Source organism: Puntigrus tetrazona, chromosome 10, assembly GCF_018831695.1.
Source record: "Puntigrus tetrazona isolate hp1 chromosome 10, ASM1883169v1, whole genome shotgun sequence".
Taxonomy (NCBI): domain Eukaryota; kingdom Metazoa; phylum Chordata; class Actinopteri; order Cypriniformes; family Cyprinidae; genus Puntigrus; species Puntigrus tetrazona.
The window spans coordinates 9,784,437-9,805,141 of NC_056708.1; the positions used below are offsets into that span (position 1 = coordinate 9,784,437).

General features: G+C 38.3%; 1 protein-coding gene across 5 annotated transcripts in view; it reads right to left on the reverse strand.

Moving 5' to 3' along the window:
- The window catches only part of tiam1a (TIAM Rac1 associated GEF 1a), a 56,256-nt gene that overhangs the window by 20,111 nt on the left and 15,440 nt on the right, over positions 1 to 20,705 (reverse strand). For all 5 annotated transcript variants that reach the window (XM_043250664.1, XM_043250665.1, XM_043250666.1 and 2 more), the window contains exons 2-9: positions 8,570 to 8,662; positions 6,466 to 7,408; positions 4,858 to 5,332; positions 4,173 to 4,345; positions 3,490 to 3,714; positions 2,700 to 2,885; positions 589 to 735; positions 361 to 435 (exon numbers count right to left, since the gene is read on the reverse strand). In XM_043250664.1, coding sequence (XP_043106599.1) covers positions 361 to 435; positions 589 to 735; positions 2,700 to 2,885; positions 3,490 to 3,714; positions 4,173 to 4,345; positions 4,858 to 5,332; positions 6,466 to 7,398 — 2,214 coding nt within the window. In that variant the 5' untranslated portion in view covers positions 7,399 to 7,408; positions 8,570 to 8,662. The remainder of the gene's footprint in view (positions 1 to 360; positions 436 to 588; positions 736 to 2,699; positions 2,886 to 3,489; positions 3,715 to 4,172; positions 4,346 to 4,857; positions 5,333 to 6,465; positions 7,409 to 8,569; positions 8,663 to 20,705) is intronic.

Genomic DNA, 20,705 nt, shown 5'->3' on the forward strand with positions numbered 1-20,705 from the left:
AGAGCGGGAAATGGGTCAGAGGGACTTAAACACACTCACACACTGGCAAACACATGCAGACAATACATTAAACACTCCAACATTCTGTCACTCACACGCGCGTACGCTCCCCTCCCAAAACACCCGCCATCTGCCTCCTCTCCTGGCTGATAATGGACGTGCCGGGTGGGAGTGGAGCCCGGGCCTCCCGCCGCTTCTCCCCGAGGCCCTACAGCGCAGCTTGGGTGTCTTAACTCTCTCTAGCTCTCTTTGGGAGCTCCATACAGCCCTAACATCTCAGTTCTTACGCGATCTGCCTCTGAAAGCATTCTCTTTGAATGTTTTAATTATGCAAGCCATGCTGGGAAGTGTCCTCCTTACCAACATCTCCTTTCCAGTGTCCTCAAACATGTGCTCGAGATTCCTCTTAACCGACTCTTCACCGTCTACGAACACCTGAGGTTAAGACAACCATAGCATAAATGAAGGCATTTAATGCACTTACAGCACATAAAAAATAACTACTGCTAATTGCATGAAAAATAAACAGTGATTCGTTTTATCAAACATGTGTATGTAATGTTTAGCAGATGCCTGGCAGATGCTAACCTGGTTGATGCTGGGTCTGCCTTTGGTTTTCTTTTTTGAGGTAGTGTCCAGACCCCACAGAGAGGAGAACCGGCTCTTTCTTTTACTAGAGGAACGAGACAGGGCCTGGGTACGTCTCCGAATTCCTCCATCCGTCCTCGCTGCCACCTGTCCAACACAAACCCACATACAGAAAGTCAATAAACATCTAACAGAGTTTCACGCACATGTGAGGATCATTTTGAACAGTTTAGCATTTGTCACTATGAAAGAGGTATTAAAAGAAGGAGTTCACCCAAAAATGAAAATGGGAAAAGTGCAGCATGAGCTTTGTTCAAAACATCTCCTTTTAGATTTGTCTGGTTTTGGATAACAAATAAAAATAATTCACATTTTTGAATGAATGGTCGCTTTAAATATTTCACCAATCCCATGATTGTACAATAAACATAAATATTAAACATCTAAGTAACATACTAAAGCGTAGATTTTAGATTTATTTACATAACATATATGTATGAACTGTGTATATTTATTATTCCTACATAAGTATACACGCACATACAGTAGCCTATATATTTTGAAAATGTTACATGTATGAATTTACATTCATATAAGAAATATATTTAATATATAAACATAACACATGCAGTGTGTTTCTTAAATATATACAAGCATGGGTGTGTATTTATATATACATAATAATACATTACACACATATGCTATGTAAACAAAAACTTTTATTTTGGATGAAATTTAACGCAATGTTTTTACGAGAATATATCCACAACTATAATGATAACAACATAGAAGAACAACATATTTGGAATCACTCTCAGAATGTTTTTTTTCATCAGTGTTTTTTCATAACTGCAGCTCGCACTGGTGGGAACGCTAATATAATTATAGTTATTGTTTTTGATGTGAACAGGCCTTTATTCTGCCTACAGGAGGTTTTAGCCTTTATTGATTACAAATGGCCTCAATGACACTGAGAAAAGATGAGGAAAGAGAAGGAAAAAAAGCATTCCTTTGCCTTTAGGTTACAAATAAAGATCAGTGATGGGAAAACTTCTGACACCATGAGTCATTTCAGAAGAAGCACACATCAACTGCCATGGTGTGAAGATGTTCTGTTCACACAGCCCAACATGAAACCACATTCACATTTCTGGGAAAATAAATGTTAGTGCCACAGAATCCACAAAGGATTTCCTTAGTAATCAGACCACATGAAGGAGTTTCCGTAGACATGAAAACTTTAGCGGACATCTGCAGTAAAAGACAAAACTCTGGTTTGTTTCATATTTTAGAAGACAGAAGAATTGAGACATTTAAGACTAACACGTTTTCCCCTGGTTTTACAGACAATGTTTAAGCCTAGTCCTAGACTAAAATGTAAACCTGAAAGGAAAGAAACTTGCACTGACTGATCTTAAAACATGTCAGTGCCTTTGTTTTGTCTTAAGATACACAACAGTAATGCTTTTTTCTACAGGAAGTTTATAAAAATGACTTTAATGTCCTAGTTAAACTATGGCCTAATCCTGGCTTAGGCTAAACCTTGTCTGTGAAACCAGGCCTTAGAGTAGTAGTTAGTGACGATGCTTTTAAAAACACAAACTAAATAGCAAAATAGCCAAAAGCAAGTTTTGCAAAGACAGTTATTGATCTACCGCTTGAGTGCCGTTGTCGAAAAATGCTTCCGTTTTCAATACTTAAAACATCACTGATTTTCTGTCAATGTTGTTATGTAATTAGTTATGCAATCAAAATGGGAGTTGTATATCCACGCCTCACTGTGACTCTTCTGAGGTGACAGTTGTGGTCCTCCGGGCGCATATTACGCCATTCTGTACATTCTCTGCTGAACCACAGGAATGACAAAATCACGATGGTGACAGCATGTTTTGTTATGCAGTTTCTCTTAGGACTCAGGCCAAGAACAGGCTGGCAGAAAGCTCAGAACTCATCCGCTTTTTGTGGAGGGGATTAAAATGAAGTGGATATTAACTAAACATGCTTGAGAGTGTAAATGAAAGGAGTAAGTGTGTGAAACTGAGAGAATAAGGGAATAATGCGATGATACTGCGAGTTTTAGGGAGGTTTGTATGTATGTGTGTATTTCATACCAGGGCATGGAAGGATGATACTGAAAAAATGCCAAGACGACCCATGGATAGTTTGGTGGGGCGGGAAGCAACGGCGAGTAGGCGTTTTGGATTTGGAAGCTCGCCGCCCTGCAGGCTGGACAGGTAACAGCGGTACCGGAACAAGTCCATATGAAACTGCTCCAAATTCTGCTCCCAGAGGAATATCTGAACAAAAGGATAGAAAGACTTCAATTCTCCTACTTTGTCAGTATTTTAACAAGCTCTGTGCTTATTGTTTTCTGTGTTCACACACTGATGAGGGCCCTTAAGCTGCTGACTATTAGAGTGTGGGCAGAGCTTTTAATACGGTTTTGTTTACTGGAGGAGGACGCTGGGATAAATCATTAGTCAGCAGGCCTCCTCCAAGCCAGCATGACCTGAGTCTATTCAGAGACCATGGAGGAGTAAGCCCACCTCCGCACAAACAGACAAGTACATCACATACACAATAAGAGAACAGACACAATTTTACTCTTAACTTTTATGTAAAATCAAATCACATGTCTGTTTAAACAGACGCAGCAAAATTATACAGTAGCATCAGATTTGAAATTGAAATCTGTTAAAAGTCCTACAAAAGAAGCCTGCTTTATTTATAGATTTTTTGTTGTTGTTTTTAATTAGCTCAACCAATGATCTTTTTGTGGAAATGTCTGTTTGTCTGACCAATTTCACCAGTAACTAAACATAATTCTAGATGCCACTGACTCTCCAATAATGAGCACAATTTAAAATCTTAAAAAAATCAGAAATGCATACGCGTCCATACCTGCTCTAGGATAGTCTTCCTCTTCTTCCCATCAGTGACGGCAGAGAGCTGCATTTCGCCCATCTTCTTCATTTTCTCATCCATGTCGATCTTTTGTTCAAGCTTCTTGATCTCAGAGCGCAGCAGGCGTTCCGTGTCCTCGCGGTGGTGCTGACGGGCGACGGCTGCGGCGCAGGCCGAGTGGATGGCGGTTATCCAGTTTTCCAGCTCTGTTTGACTTGATGTCTAAAAAGAAACAGAACTTTTATTTGTTTAAATTTTGTTCACAATGAACAAAACAAAAGTCAATATATATCAATATATATATAATCAACATAGAGCCCATTTCTTCTTTCAGAGATTCTGAAAAAAAAAAAACAGTATACTTTTAACCATATGACAATCACATAGATTTGATTGTTGGGCCTGACACGTTAACCTTTAAGAATGTCACCTGGTAAGCACAATGTTGTCAGTTGTAATAAAATGTCACACAGACACACAGAAACACTGTTCAGCCGTTTTGAATGATATGGTGGACCATGAGAATTGGTGTGTGACAATACTATGAATCAACTGCTTTCAGGTTGTCATAAATGTAGGGACAGAAACATCAACAATGGTTTCAAATGCTACCCTGAAGAATTCAAGTTCATATCAGTAACTATAGTTTTTTTAATCTTTTGAGTTTCAGACCATCTTACCTGGAAAAGGAAGGCATCACCTAGCGCATTGCTCAGACAAAACACAAAGTCTTTCTTGGGATGTTCTGGGACAGCCTGAACAATGCTGTTCTCCACCCAGACCGCATGTTTGTGGATGCTGTTGTGGTCGATCCCTGAACGTCCATCCGTTTGGAAAAAAAACAGAGTGCATCCTTGGAGGATAAAATGAGACAGAAGATCAGAATATAACGTAAAACAAGTTTCAGGATACACCAGTAAATATATGAAAGTTTGATGACAAGGTTTTGGTAACCTGTAATGTCTCAGACGTTTTACATTAACAACTGCAGCAAGAAATGGCCCAGGGCATGAAATTAGATTGTGACTTATGTCATGGCAAGGTTACAAACATCAAACCGCCTTAATCAAAAATAAAATAAATGTATTTATTTTAAAATAAATGTATTAGGGTTTGATATTATTACCTTGATGTGAAATAGCTGGTGAATGATATTTTGTAACTGGCATGGGGTCAAGGAGTAAAATGCGTTGAAATGTGGGACGGAATACCCAGTAAAGTCTGCTTTGCTGTTTACTGTTTAAATGTAAGAGGCCAATCAGGCCATTCACAATATACTCATTATATACACATGTTTTTTTGAGTAACAGCTAAGACTTTATGGATAAAGCAGAAATAGTAAGAGTTCAATATGGTATTCCAAACCTTTGAGTGACACCCAGTACTGTTTCCATTTCCTTTTTGCTGCTGGCTCCACCCTCTTATTCTTTTTGTGCACCAGGAAGTTCTTCACAGACAGCAGGCCGGCCTTCCGCACAGTGCCCTGCGCCGTGCTAAGCAGAATGTCTGAGGGGTAAATAGAGCTTAGCGTTCCACTGCTCCTCTCATCGCTAGCAGCTGAACCGGCCTCCTCGAGGCAATCCCACGTCTGTCGGGAGTTCAAGTCCAGTTCCTGACGGAAGTTCTCGTATACGCCTTGATCTCCACCCGGTTGCCGGTCTCCTCCACCTCCGCTGCTACTGCCGCTGTCGCTTCCTGCGAAGATGCTTCCGCTAGCAGTAGAGTAGACGGAGAAGGACGCAGACATGGCCTTGCAACGGCGTGAGGAATGCTCGACTTCAGCCGCGCCACCGTCAATACCGCTGTCTCCATATTCGCTGCCCTCACCGGCCGTGATGTCCTTCACACAAACAAAATATGTCACTGGAGACAAAAGGTGTCACTCCCTCTATAGTTGCAGCTACATCCTCTAAACAAGAATTCCTTTTTAGAATTTTAATCTAAACAAAAGTTTGACATTTGATAAAAATTGTAATGCAAACTAACTTCCATTAAGCAGCTAAATGGCTCTTTTTCTTTCCTCTTTTGACAGACACAAAGAAAGAGACTGATCTGTACTTATTCTCAACTTGTTTACCTGGGCATGAAAGAGGAACAGAAAGAGGAAGGCAAGAAACTGCAGCTTCCCTTTGCCAACAACACAGAAACACTGAAGTTCCTCGCAGGTAGATCATGTGAAATATTGTGTTTCAAAAACATTAAGAGCCTTGAGCAGGTGTCCAAAGTAGCTGTCAAAAGCATGAACATGACTCAGGGAACATTTCTATTGTCCCCTGAGACCTTTCAAAGTCAGAAGCTCTTTGACAACCACAGACAGTTCACATCACATCAAATATGCACAAACATGAAAGTTAAAAGCTATCTGAATTTGGATTTAAAGACCCTAAAGGGATGTATCTTTCACATTTTCACTACAGCTAAAAGTAGAGGAGATTCAAAACTAAAAGAATTTCTGGTAACACTTTCTATGAAGCCTGTATTTATAATACAATACAACGATATTCTTATGGCATTATAATGAATGCATAATGCATTTTAAATAACTTTATAATATGTTGTATCATATGTTGTATCAACCGTTTTATTGTGTTACAATATTTACTTATATGTGGTTATAGCTTTTATGAGTATGGTCATTTATAACACACAATGAACATGATTCATCCACTTAAGTTACAATATATTATATTACACTTAAGAATACCCTTATAATGTATTATAAATACAGGCTTCATAGAAAGTTTTGCCGAATTTCCTTAAAAGAATCCTATTAGGTAATTGCTCTTTATCCATTTCTTGGGTCAACTACTTTAAGCTCCCAACTAGATTCTACTATAAAGGAATGATAGAAGTTGAGAAGTTTGGAAGTAGACAAAGTGGAGTTATGAAACATGATTCATAATAATCTGGAGATACTGCCTGTCTATATTTTCAGATGACTTGGAAAAAACATGAGTCAGAGGCATAACTCACATGTGTTGTTTGCGCCCGCCGTCCCTGCATACGTGAGCAGATGGTAGTCTGGTGATTGGACAGTCCTTCCGACAAGCAGTGAGAACGACGACAAGGTAGAGTGTACGCTCCATATCCATTCCCTTCCTCCTCAGCAGGAGACAAGATCTCACCGTTCATTACACCCCCCTCCATCCTCTCGGGATTGTGACCATTATAGAGATGGTGGGAGCCACGAAGAGGAGGTAGCCTCTGCGTGCAAAGCTCGTCTAAAGAGTTGGCTCTCTCTCCTGAGTGAGTCTCGAGTGTCCGCGGGCTGGAGGTGCGACGGCGTCCTCCACAGTTGGTGAAGCCTTTGTCTTTGATCTCATTTGTCCCTATAATCTCCTCTGTGCTTGTCAGATGCTCTTGGCTTAGATCTGACAAGGAAAACTCCATGGAATCCTCTCTCCACATGTCAGCAGATTTGGAACGCTTCTTCTTAAAGCTTCCACCTTCTCGAGGGCCGTCTCTGGTCCTCTGTAGGTATGTGTTCTCACCAGTGAAAAGTCCTTCATCATCACAATTGTCTGCCACCAATGTGTCCAACTCCACTCCGTCTTCAGAGCCTGGAGTGGTGGTGGGATCTCCTATGTTGTCATGGAAGGACATTGGCCGCAAGTTCATGGCCATCCGGTCCACCCAAACGGTGCCTCCGTAGCCCTCCAAAGCATTCTTCTCATTGAAGGGTTCCAGTCCATTTTCACTGAGGGATTGTGGGATGGAAGGGGTGCTGCTGGATTTTGTGCTGGTCTCAGAGTTGCGGTGTTCAGCCTTGCTGGACGAGGCATGACGTGATCGTCGAGACTGCTTGTTAGATATACGAAGTGATCGGGTCATGTGTTTTCGTGAGAGGTGGCCCTGCCCCTCACTGTTGTAGGCGTGGTCACCATTTTGGCTTTCTATGTTTCCCATTGTTTAACGTCTGTGGAAGACACAACATGGGTTAGATATAGGACATGTCACTGCCTATACAGATGAAGACCTACTAATCACTAGCAAGATGTCTTGTCTGTACGTGCCTGCTTGCCATTTAAAAAATAGTTTTGCATGTTTTTTGGGCTCTCAAACCCGACAGACCAGCAAACACTACATTCTTGCAGAGATACTTTAGAGACCATATAAAACTCATTGCAGCTCCAAAGCAATATACCTGCTAAGTCCATATAAGGGGGTAAGTGTTTTTACAGTGCAGGAACACAAAGCGACAGAATAAAAGATGATCTACCTACAGAAGAGAAATTCAGTCTCACCATTTTTAAAAGTGAGAGCTGAATAGCATGTGACCAGAGCCTAATGCCAGAAATATCTCTGACGCACACAAAGACACAAAGCGAGAGAGAGAAAGAGTGAGCGAAGGAGTGAGATGTGAAACCTCTTAACCCACCATGGTGGGAACATCAGAGGAATTTTTCAATGACCTTCATTAGAGAGTTCACCATTTGTGTATTTCAGATATAACTTCTTGAAATTTTTGGAATGGTTCAATTACAGTAAAATTCAGGCAAATTAGTTCTATGAAAGAAACAGGAAATCGTATAGAAATCCATTCTGTACAGTCTCTAGGATTATTTTTATTAAATCATTTTGGATTGAAAAAATTAGTCATGAGAGATATTTGCTCTGTTCCAAAACTTATAGAAGCAGTTTGTAGGCACACTCCAGACATGAAGGCTGTCCCAGAAGGTAAGTTAATCATCCTTCTTCGTAATTGCTCACGACACCTAGTTTGCACAAGCAATAACAGCCAATCCCATAATGTTCTCATTCTAATTCCCATTGTGATGAGTTTAGGAAAAAAAGAATTCCAGATTCTAGGCTAGGTGAGAGAAACACTGATTATAAATAATTACTTGATTCAGTTACGTTTTATCCAAATTATGTTACTGAAAGTAGTAATTAAATTGCATCATTTTGACCAATATTGAAGACTACTTTGCATTTCTTAGGCAGTTTAGAATATTATATAATTAAATTAGCAACATGCTAATGAACTCGATTGCTGCAGTCGGCAACAAGGCAGCTCAAAACCAGAATTCCATTGTGTTAGTATATGATATTAAGTATATATGATAGGCAGTAGTACCTGAGGCAGAAGCAGTGTATCAGATGCATTTCCAGACAGGCATGTTCCTATTTATTGACCTCATGGACCTGATCAGTCCTAAGGCAGTTTTCCCTGGAAAAGAAACAAAGGAACAGTGAAAGATTAAGTCTAGACACAAGGATAGTTTGGATTGCTGTTCATAAATAAGGTTTTGGGTTTCTAAGTATGCAAAGGGTGGATTGCAAGACACATATGAGAACATGACAGCTCACCTGTTCCAAGGTGCGGTCACAAAAACACGCACAAGACTTGTACAACAATACTTCTCACACCCTCCCTGCTGAACAAGAGCAAGAATTTTCTGAAATTCGTCTCAGTTCCTTAAGAAGCCAACAATAGAGTAATTATGGCTACCCAGCATGAGTCTTAAAGCTAAACCCAGTTATATGTTCTTCAATGCCAATCTGACCTAATTTCTTCTAATCCAGAGAGAAGAGCAGAGAGAAAACCTCATCTCCATACTGCAGCAGGTATAAATATGAGAAGATAGTTCAGACTACACACTCGAAGCACACTTTACGGATTAGCCTCAAAATGACACGGTCACTGTTCCACTAACCAGGAAACAGAAATAAAATTTCCAGTTATTACAGCACATTGGATCTATTTAAACTTGTATAGAAAGACATATTCAGGCCATAGAAACTTGAAGAGGACTCTTTTGACTTGGACCACCTCAGACCACATTGGTGACACTCTAGCATTTTGCTGACAGGTTTACATGCACAAAAACCACACAAATGCTGCCAGAGGGTTTGTGATTCAAACTGTGTGTAAAACAGAAGCACTGTTTGTTGGGGTCAGCGTGTATGTCTCTGGATCACATCCAGCTTCAGCAGTAAGGGTCAACAAGACCTTAAGGCCGATAAAGTGAGAGAGACAGAGACCCATCTGACGATTTCTATCCTCAGGACGGCAGCTGGCTGTTGTATGTTTGTTTTTGTATGTGAGAGTAGCGGTAGAAAAACTCAGTACTGCACTGCAGTATACTCAACCTTGCTGTAGAGTTACATAAACTAGAGTTGACCCCATTTTTCACCGTAGTTCGCTTATTTTTGCAGCTCTGGCCTCCCTGCTCCTCTTTCGGATCTATGCCCTTTCCTTTATGCTACAACCATTAGATTTGTCCTCCACATATTTAAGCTTTTATATTAGTGATTCAAGTGTGATGTGAAACTTTGCTATGGAAAAAAACATCTTCAGTTATGAAAGAAGGTTAATCGGTTTTGCAATAGCTTTGAGTTCCCATTTCATGCTATTCTTAGAGTTGCATGCATTATGTAAATCTGCTATCCTGCCAGCCTTATTTAATACATGCACACACCCACATATATGTATATATTTTCAAAAATTTCTATATTTATAGTTCTATATATCAATGTAACATATTTTTCCTCAATTTACACACACACACATATATATATATATACATATATATATATATATATATATATATATATATATATATATATATATATATATATATATATATATATATATATATATATATATATATATACATATACATAATAAATACACACAGTTCAAATACAATATGTAAACTTAAACTTTAATGTTGAAGGTGATTAATCACAAATAATTCATGCAGGTACTGTAAAGACAACTGTTATGTGTATTCTGTCACTGTTTATTAACTTATCAAGTTTTAGATGCTGTATCTATTGTATCTATATTTTCTTATTGAAATGCCTTCAATTTGGAAACTGCTGCGTGAAGAAAATTTGTAATCATGATATTGCAGTGACATTTGTGTGCCATTCATGCATTTTTTCTTTGTAGATTTCAGTCATTCTGGAAAAATCAAAGCTGCATTTAAATGGAAAAGGCTGCTCATAATGGCCGCCAACTTGCCTTTCCACTGTCTGTTTCCCCTTTTAATGTGGGCTGTGATGGTATATAAGCATATGTGCACTAATCAAACACATATCTATTACCATCTGATCTGATTCCATTAAATATCACATCCTCGTCTTCGAAAACATACTCCAGATGGAATATCTCAGCTGGGATCTACAGTTAAAATGTCAGTGCAGTCATAACCAAAAGGTTAGTGAAAATCGATGAGAGAAAGCGTGATCCCGATGAGCAGAGCGGCAAACGTGAGTCAGCGAATGAACCGAGTGACCCGCTGCCCACTCTCTCCCCCTCCTCCTCCTCCTCACCTACGAGACGCTGGGATTCAGCGGTAATAATGTGTGAGAAATCTCAGCGTGACGACAACAGACCCTCTGCTAGCGCAAACACAATGTGATGATTGCTACGTAAAGTCAAAAACACGGGATAAGATGCTGATATATGTTGTTGTTTGTGAAGGCGCTAGATGTTTTGTTGTCTGGGAGCCGGACGTCTCCTGCAGGGTGGAGGCAGGTGGAGAGGATGGAGGAAGGGTGTGTGGTGGTGGAATAGCCTGCTGGGCTTTGCAGTGTCTCACTGTGAAACTTTAATCACGGGCACTTAGGAGGACACCTCCTCCACTTCACTTCCCTCACTGTGAAGGATGTGCTAGCCTGAGCTGCGTTATTAAAGCACACACACACGCACACACACACACACACACACCTCACTCTCTCTGATCCCACTTCAACTTCCACACCAATATACTTCTACAAAATACTACAAACAGATCTATCTATCTGTCTATTTATCCTTTTTGTTCATTTTTTCTTTCATTTTATTCAGGTGATCTTCCATTTATTTCACTTTTTCATTTTGTGTTAGTTTGTTTTTCCACTTCTATCTATTTATGCTTTTTACATTTCTTTCTTTCTTTCTTTCTTTCTTGTATGTATTTATGTATTTATCTATCCATCTTTTTATATATTTTTTATATATTATTTATATCCATCTTATTTACATCTTTATTTTTTATGTTATCTATCATTTATTCTTTCTTTCTCTTTCTTTCATTTTTAATTATTTATTTATTACATTTAGTTTATCTACCATATGTTCCATATATTATATTGTGTTGTTTCTGTCGGTCTATCTATCTATCTATCTATGCATCTTTTTTATATCTTTATTATCTTTTTTTTTTTTTCATTTAGGTTATCTACCATTTGTTCTACTTTTTCATTTTGCGTTCTCTTCCTTTCATTCTTTCTTTCTTTCTCAAACTGTTATTCCCCTTACTCTCTTTTTTTCTTTCCTAATCTGTCATTCCCTCTTTCATATGTCACATTTCTTTCTGTCATCCTCTTTCATTCCTCCCCGTCCCACTCTTTGATGAATGTTTTCTCCCCCCGTCCTCTCTGCAGATGAGCGTAAAGCTAATGTTTGGCCGTGAGGAGGGAGTGTATTGTAATGGAATAATGAAACGGACTGACTCTACCGAACATCCCGCTCCCTCCCTCGGATACTCTTTTGTTTGAGGAGAAAGAAAGGCTGTAGAGTAGATCACCAGCACGAGTCGACTGTTAAAAAAATCATGTTATCACAGCTTTACTTTCTTCAGGTGGTCTTTAGCTTTCTCCGGGTACTTTAGAATAATACAGTCCTACAGGTGACACAAAACACTTTCAACCTTTCTGAAGAATATGACAGCTAATAAAACACTTATAGTAGTGCACAGTAAGCTTCATCTAGCTCTCAAAACTGAGTGAACAGATGGTAGGAAGGTATAAGTGGGTGTGAAACGAATAACGCTCTTTGAAACAAAATTCAAGAGTGGAGCGACGAGTCACAAAATATATCATTACTGAAATATAATCATCTGAAATGTCTCCATTTATCACATTATAAATTATTAAAGCACAGACGAGCCTGCTTGAGAACAAATACGGCAAAACTGCACTCTCAAATAAAGTCTAAGTCACCAAACCTAATTCAGTCAGATATTATAATATAAATATAAGCACTGGGAGGCTCTGATTAGACATTAAAAATGAAGAGAAGAAGCTCACTAGACAAAGAAAAGCAACGAGTGATGACTGCTGTAAGAGAGGGGGAAACAAACACAAATGCATTATTCTCGTTCCCTAAACCTGCTCCCATTAGTCCAGTACTTAGTCTTTTTGTTTCTGCTGCTTGTCTTTAAGGCCTGGGGCAAAGAGCAAGGTTTAAAACCTCCCCAAAGCCCAGCACTGCTTCACTGAGTTGAGGAAGACTACGGGGCTTTTAAATGCACTCCCAGACAGACAGAAAGAGAGCCGGCGAGCACAGGAGAGACTGGATGGATTAGAAATGCTCCATTGTTCCCTCAGATGGAATCTGTAATTTTGCATGTGCACAATCTACTCTTGTTAGTATAATTGAGAGAGCGCAGACAAAGACACAAGAATAATCACTGCCCACACTCTTTGTCTGTCTCTGCTGACTGATTACCCCATAGATAGGGCCGTATAGTATCATATGTTTAAAATTGCATTTTGTTTCGATGATATAAAATGAACAGATTTCATGAATACTGTAACAATTATAATATGATATTTGCTATTATATGCTATTCATTTATAATATGCTATAATATAGGCCATTCGTTTTCTAAAGACCATCTCGGTAGCGACCAAAGTAACAAATAGCAAATAGTTGCAAATACTTTTGTGCAAGTTTGATTCATTTCTTCTTTCTTTATATATATACTGATTTGAGTTGTCATATTGAAGCGGTATAAGTATGGAATCAATCATTTTTACATTTTCTTTAGATTATATACATTTATTCAGCAAGATGAATGGTCAAAAGTGAATTTTTTATTTATTTTTTTGCAAATAAATGCTGCATTTTCATCAAAGGTTCATCAAAAAAAAATTACATAAAAATAAATTATATATATATATATAAATTGTTTCCACAATATTAAGCATCACAACTGCATGTCAGCATACCAGAATGATTTCTGAAGGATCATGTGACATAAGGCTGGAGACCTTTTTTTTTTTTTAATAACTGCATGTTTTTGATCAATTAATTTTAGCCTTGTTGAGCAAAAGAAACTTCTTTCAAAATGTTACCGTCCATATCTTGCATACACACCTGACAGCTATATCAACAGCATGTTATTATGAGAAAATCGTGACCAGTTATTTGATATTTATATTCTACAGAAGTCCACAGAGGTTTCTGATGAATATTATGGTCACAGTTTCTGTGTAAATGTTGTCATGGAATCGTGAGTAAGAGTCAATACCAAAATAGCGCAGAATGTCACTATCACAAAAAAAAAGAATCGTTTCGTTTTATTTACATTTCCAATCACCACGTCTCTTCTTACTGACTAGTTACATTCGAGGAAATAACTTGTTTGTTCCTGCCACAACGGCCACCAAATATTTTACACTTTTAACACAGTCCCCACCCAGACACACTTCCCTCCAACACCCAACAACACACACACAAACTTCTCAGGTATCAGATAATAAAGTCTCTTTGCCTCACGTCCTCTATCTCTGCCCTGACATCTTTTTTTCTTTTTCCTTTGTATGGAGTGATCTATAGGTGCACTTCTTTTATTCTTCCTCTTTCATCCTTTAACCACCTCTGTTTGAACAAGAGAAAAACATTCTCTCTCTTCCCCTCCGCTCCTATGCTTTGTTTTCTGTTCATAACAAGTGTGATTCTGCTTAGTCAACACATATAAGATCTATTTTACAAAAACATGCTGAACCGAACTTGAGATGAAAACCCAGCAGGTCGTTTGGTGCTTGGAGTGTTTCACGGGAGCTCCATAAATCCATTCCCGCTGTAATAGTGTTGACCTTTTGCTTTGTGCCTGGGAAACCAATTTAAGATCCCTCTAATAGCCCATCCACATTCACTGCTAATTGGTGCATGTCTCTTTAAACAATGCCCGAAAACCCCGAGGACCCAGAATCCCACCCTGCCCACGGGCGACTATCACCTTTCCTCGCATTTTTCCATGGATTCCTGACAGGGAATGACCAACTTAGTTTGAGATGAGAGGGACTTGAAAGCCGTGATGAAACACCCGTAGGAATAATGGAAAAGAAAAAGGAGCGAGGGAGAACAAGAGGGAGCCTGACAGTGAGAGGGGTTAAGAAGAGTTTAAAGAGGAGACTTCATAAGAAGCTTATCACCACAGGTACTGAAGTGTAGTTCGTGTAGTTTTGGTACTTGTAGCGACGAATGAAAACATTATCCGCACCAAGATGGAACGATTACATCTTCAAGGGTCAATTTCTTTAGCAGGAAAGTAAGGTTGAAGAACATGTCTTTTATAAGGTTTATAAAAATTATATTACAACGAAGCATTAATATAATACAATATATAATATAATATAAATAGGAAAATAATATCATAGGAAAATTAAAGTCTTAGTAATATATTTCTATATTTATCAACATTTTTCTGCATTTAAAGTCTTGTTATTTTTTTATTTATAATAAAAACATTTCATTATTTTCATTTTTATTTTTATTTTATTCGCTATTTACATATATCTTCACATTTGTCTTTTTATTTTAATAAAATTATTATATTAGTTTTTATAATATAATGTAATTCTATTTTGCCAAGAATAAATTACAAAAATAATAAATATAAACAAAGCTGAAGAATCGAGAATATGTACACTGACAATAAAGAAAGAAAAAGAAAATTCTGAATGCAGCGCTACTGAATTGTGCCTCTTCAGTATGCCTGACTCGGGGTCATCTCCTGATCACATCCCCCTCTGCTCCTTATTCTTTCCTGTCGCCTCTGTCCTATCCATAATAGTGCCACAAATGCCCCCTCCCCCAATTTTTTTTCTAAACCCATCTTAACATCCTTATGAAGTCAATAGCTTAATCATTCATGTCACTATCCAAAACAATAACTAGCACTAGCTCTAAAGACCTACAAAGGACAGGAGATATGAACTGTCCATTAATCCAAATGAAGTGACAGGACTCCCCCATCATGTCCCCAGGTTCTTGACCGTGTCCGTGCTCCTCAGAGCTCAATGAACCTGTAATGAGAGGCTGGTGCTTCAAAAGCAGTCTGGCCCCCCCGCTTACCATCATTTATGTTATTATTCCATTGCTTCTTTTATAAGAGCGCAAAAATAAATTTGTCCAAAAGATAAAAATGTGACTCATTTTTCACACTTAACATTTATCCTTTTCTACATCAAAATGATTTAAAAAAGTAAATTGGATTATACCGTTTATTCTATAACGTGACTTCATAGATATCTGTCTGCCACCGTTCAGAGAAGAGGAGGATTGTGGCTATTTCCTCTGGGAACACCAGACCGGTTTCCTCTCTTTTGTTCAATAACGCACCATGACCTGGAACGGCATGTTATCTCTGCTTTTCAGACGTGTTAATGATAGAGTGATGATGAAAGAACAAAGAGGAAAGACTGATAATATTCCAGAGTGACATCCCATCCAGATCAGGGTGACAAAAAGGTAGAAAAGTAAAGAAAAAAATGATTTCCTATTGGATTTCAAACCAATTCAAGTCGATCGGGTTAGTAAAAATCTAAGTCTCTATAGAAAAAAAGGTTCAGGGGTTTGTTTACATGCGTATTGTAATCTACAAATGTAAGCCTCAGGTTGACATCAAATAAGAGTGTATCTGTGGCTGGGTCTCTCTTTAAATCCTTAGAGTTGGACCCTTCAAATCTCTCTGTTTCTGAAGGCCTCTGACCTGCGGATGAAGTTGGATCAGGACTAGGCCTATCGAGAGTCTACCGTGTCTCAAATAAATCCCTGTCTAAATGCGGAGGCCATACTGTATGCTCCTCAAAGGCTTTCTCATCTCCAACATAGAGCTTAGCATACCTCGTCCGCTGCTCTCATTCAACCCATTTAAACCTCTCTGAGGGGGAGACGGTGTCTGCTGTTCCATAATTACGTCGACTGCGGGGAGCACAGATAGACTCTCAGGAGACCCAGAAACACTTTCTTTCAATGTCTGAAGTCACATTCATTTCTCTCATCTGTGCTTTTGTTGATAGTGCATTAGTGAAAAGTCACATGTAAAGCCTTCAAATAAAAGTGCTCAGATATTCCTATATTATTTTATTTTATTTTATTTAAATGTATTTTTATTTTAAGCATTATTTCTATTCTATTCTATTCTCCTGTATTTTATTCTGATGCGTACTCGACAGTGCTTTGGTAAAAAAAAAGTTTCTATTAAAAAAATTACATTGTATTCACTGAGCTGCTTTACAGCTGAAATTTAATTAGATTCATAACTGAATAATTTTACAACATTAACATTGTTATTTTCCTGTTTATTAACATTAAGCTGCTGTATAAAAATATATGACTTTCAAACAAAGGTGTTCTTTTTGTAAATGTATATGTATTCTTTTATTTTTCTATTCTATTCTATTCTATTCTATTCTATATTCTTAAAGGAATATTTGACTCTTGACCACAAAAACATATCATAAAATATTTTTTTTTAAAGCTCTCTTTTTTTTTGCTGTTTTTCAAAAAGCTGAACAAATGCGCTTTCCATTGATTTATAATTTGTAATGATATAGGACAAATAGGACAATATTTGGCTGAGATATCATACAAACAAAATATCGTAATGCAACGTGACCTTTCTTTCATATCCTAATGATTTTTGGTATAAAAGAAAAATCTATAATTTTGACCAACAAAATGTATTTTTGGCTATTCCTACAAATATAAAAATAAAGCTTAAGAACCTAGTGTTTTAGTAAGGTCATATCCAAAACTTTTATTGATCAAAAATCTATTTATTTTACATGTTTTTTCATATTAATTGACCTTTATAATTAAAGTTTTTTTTTCTATTCTATTATAGCATGCTCTATTATATGCTATATGATGGCAATATAGTGACTGTTATCAAATTCAGTTTGAATGAGCCACGTTCAAAGGCATTTTAATACACCTGACCACACATTTTATATTAATGCGAGCTGCTATGTTGCTTGGCAACACTAAACAGTATTAACGGCGCATCTGTGTTTTTAATCATTTTGCAGGTGCTGACATTTTCTACAAAGCAGCAAGTCACTTGAGACCATGTGTTACAGTGATTTTACCTCCACTTCACATCACCGCGTACCCACAGTGAAATCACTGTAATGCATGGCTTCTCGTGGCATTTTGCTTTATTCTTTCAGGTGTGAGATTCATCATTATGGCCGCACTCATGTCTATATCCTGATGTTCTACACCCGCACACAATTCATCGCCATCATCCTAATTCATCTAGATGCACCAGTCATTATCAGGTTAGAGGCAGTGAAGTTGGGGGAAATGGAGTGTAAATGGGGCTAATTTGTGTCCTCTGTCTGGGGAAAATGGAGTGATGACATGCAGGAAGAGAAGAGGAGGAGGAGGAGGAGGACTGCAGATGGGTCCTCTCACTGATCAGAGGGGAGAAATGTTTGGCTGAAGGGCTCACGATTTACACACTTCCAATGACACGCTTGAACAAAGAGTGCCAGTCTGGGGAAAGAGAGAGAGGGAGAAATCGAGAGGGCAAGAGACAAAAGGATGAATGTGGATGAGCATGTCTGGATGCTGCTGTGTTCTCTTCTCTCAGCTCAAATATCAGAATAGAGAGAGACAACTTTTAAAACACATGGGAAAGGCCACAGTTTGTTCTTCAGCTCTAATATATATAATAAAATACTAATAATTCATTATATGGGGAAAGAGGGAGCGAAAGAGTGGATTTTGTCACAGCTGCAGACACTTATGTGTTACTTTCAAGCCATGAACTGACTAAAGAAAAAACTACTAGTTGGGACTGACAAATTCTCACATCATATAGAATTTTTTTTCTTCAGATTTCTACCACATCTACTTGCATATGGTGTGTAAACATGGCTGGGGGGAAAAATCTGTCCTAAACAAAACCTAAATAAACCCATTGCTTTTTATTACAGAGAGAGTATTACGGTCAGATTCAGAGCTGTATTTACTGTATGAGCACCACAGTGCAACGAGACATTCAGTGACTGCAAGGCCAAGACCCCAAAGTCATATGTCAGAATGGAAAAAGTTGTAAAGATCACAGTTTGTCCAGTCTGTAGCACCACGGCAAGCTCAGGCTGAACAAATTCTCAGCGCACACACGGGTATCTTGTGTCAAGTGTTGTGGGAGAGAATGGCCACTAATGCTGGCAGTTCACACATCCAGAATGAGCGCACGCACTCGTAGCTTTGGGATTCCTGCTGCTGACGGTGAATGAGAGGTAGGATAAGACTTTGGCTCGAAGCCAACAGCTCTTCTCATCTGGCAGGAAGCCCCAGTGGAAAGGAAAGGAAAAGAGGGGTGGAGGGGGCACTGAAAGCCACACCGCTGCTCTATAGCCCTTCCTCAGCACACCTGAGACCAACGGACAGAAACTTCCACAGCTGATGAGAACAACCTACAAGCCCTGACAGGTCTGGAGAGAGGAAATGAGTGAGCTCAGAAGGCCTCAAGCCATCTTTTAGGACCTTAACAGACTTCATTTGGGGAGGAGGGGTAATCTTGAGTGCCTGCCTTCCGTCATTCTCTCATTCTTCCACTCTCTTATTCTCTAGCTTCATTTTTTTTGCACCTGCGTCAACAAGCAGAACCTCACAAACAAAGTGCTCCTTCAAGAAATAAAGGGAGAGGAAAAAAAGGGTAGGGAGTTGAAAGACTTGAGCTTTTGCTTTGGGCCCTGAAAGGACAGGAATGTCACACGCAAACAGAAGAGAGACAGACAAACTACAAAAGCAAAGACAGAATGAAAGCTCATTAGAAGAATAGCTTTCTGACCATTCATTCAATTCTTTCTTTTTTTCATGTATGCATCTCTCTCTAGTTTTAAATTCAAATTTAAAGTAATAGGCTAACCATTGCTGCTGGATAAAGCCAAGAGAGATCTGATCAAAAACAAAACAAAAGAAAAAACAAAAGCAAAAATGAAATAATACAAAATAAAACGAAGCAAAGTAAAATAAATAAAAGTTATTCAAAATATTACCATAATTCTTCATACCTTGTTGCATATTCTTATTGTTTGATTGCAGTACATAGAAAATATGGTTAATTTTGCAACATTGTTTTTCTCTTATACAAGAAGAGGAACTAACTTTACAGGAACTGCCCATGCCCTCCATGACTGGTTTGTGGTTATAGGTGAAGTAAATCTAGATCTCAGTGCTAGATGATTTCTATACGACTGGAAGGCAATGAATCTTATCTCTTCATCGTGATATTTTGTGTGTGTGCGCGCGCTAGTGAGACTCAGCCTTTCACCACAGAGACACAATAGAGCTATTTCTGAAGCACACACACGCCATCGGACAAACCACTACAGATCAATACCCCATTACCACATCAGTGCCAGACACTATTTAGGCTCAATTCAGAGCAAGACTGCTGACCAACTTGTCCTTTATAAACCACCTCCATCTCGCACACATCCTGCCAGCACACAGCCAAAAAACCACTCACACACCCAACCATATACACTGTAGATCTCACTTTCTCCTCCTCAGCAGGCTGTCATGTCCCACAGAAGGTGTCTCATCAAAGTGCGTCAGCAGTGAACACACTTTACCAGACTGCTAATGAGAAGGCTGCTCATTCTGCCAGAATTCTGCAATTCATGAAACAGAAGTTTGTATTGATAGGATCATATCTAAACATTTCATATACATCAGAATTACAACTGTACAATATTTAAAAAACGCAAATTTCCCTTACCAGTCTACACAGACTATTTACAAAAAATAGTCATTTAGATATTACTGTAATACTAAAACATATGACTGCCCACATTTACACATGCATGACTATGCAGCATAGAGTAAAAATGGCATAAACTAAAACATAGCCACAAAATTTTTTATGTTTTAATGGAGATTGTAAAGTAGAACCGCCAAATTATGTTGCAATAGAGAGAGCCAAGTATTGTTTCAATAACATTAGTATGCAAAGTTATGTTTCTAAAGGCTGGGGCACATCAAACTATCTATATCAACAGCTATCAATATTCATAATTTAAAATGAAAAAGCGAAATAAGGATATACACGATATATATGGAGATATACATAACATAAACGAAGTAGTGCTTGCTTAACATTTTGAATATCAGTTATGCTGTTAACTTTCTTCATTGTAAGTGGCTTGTGTTGTTATGAAAATATTCATATTAGATGCTTGAGATATTCGTT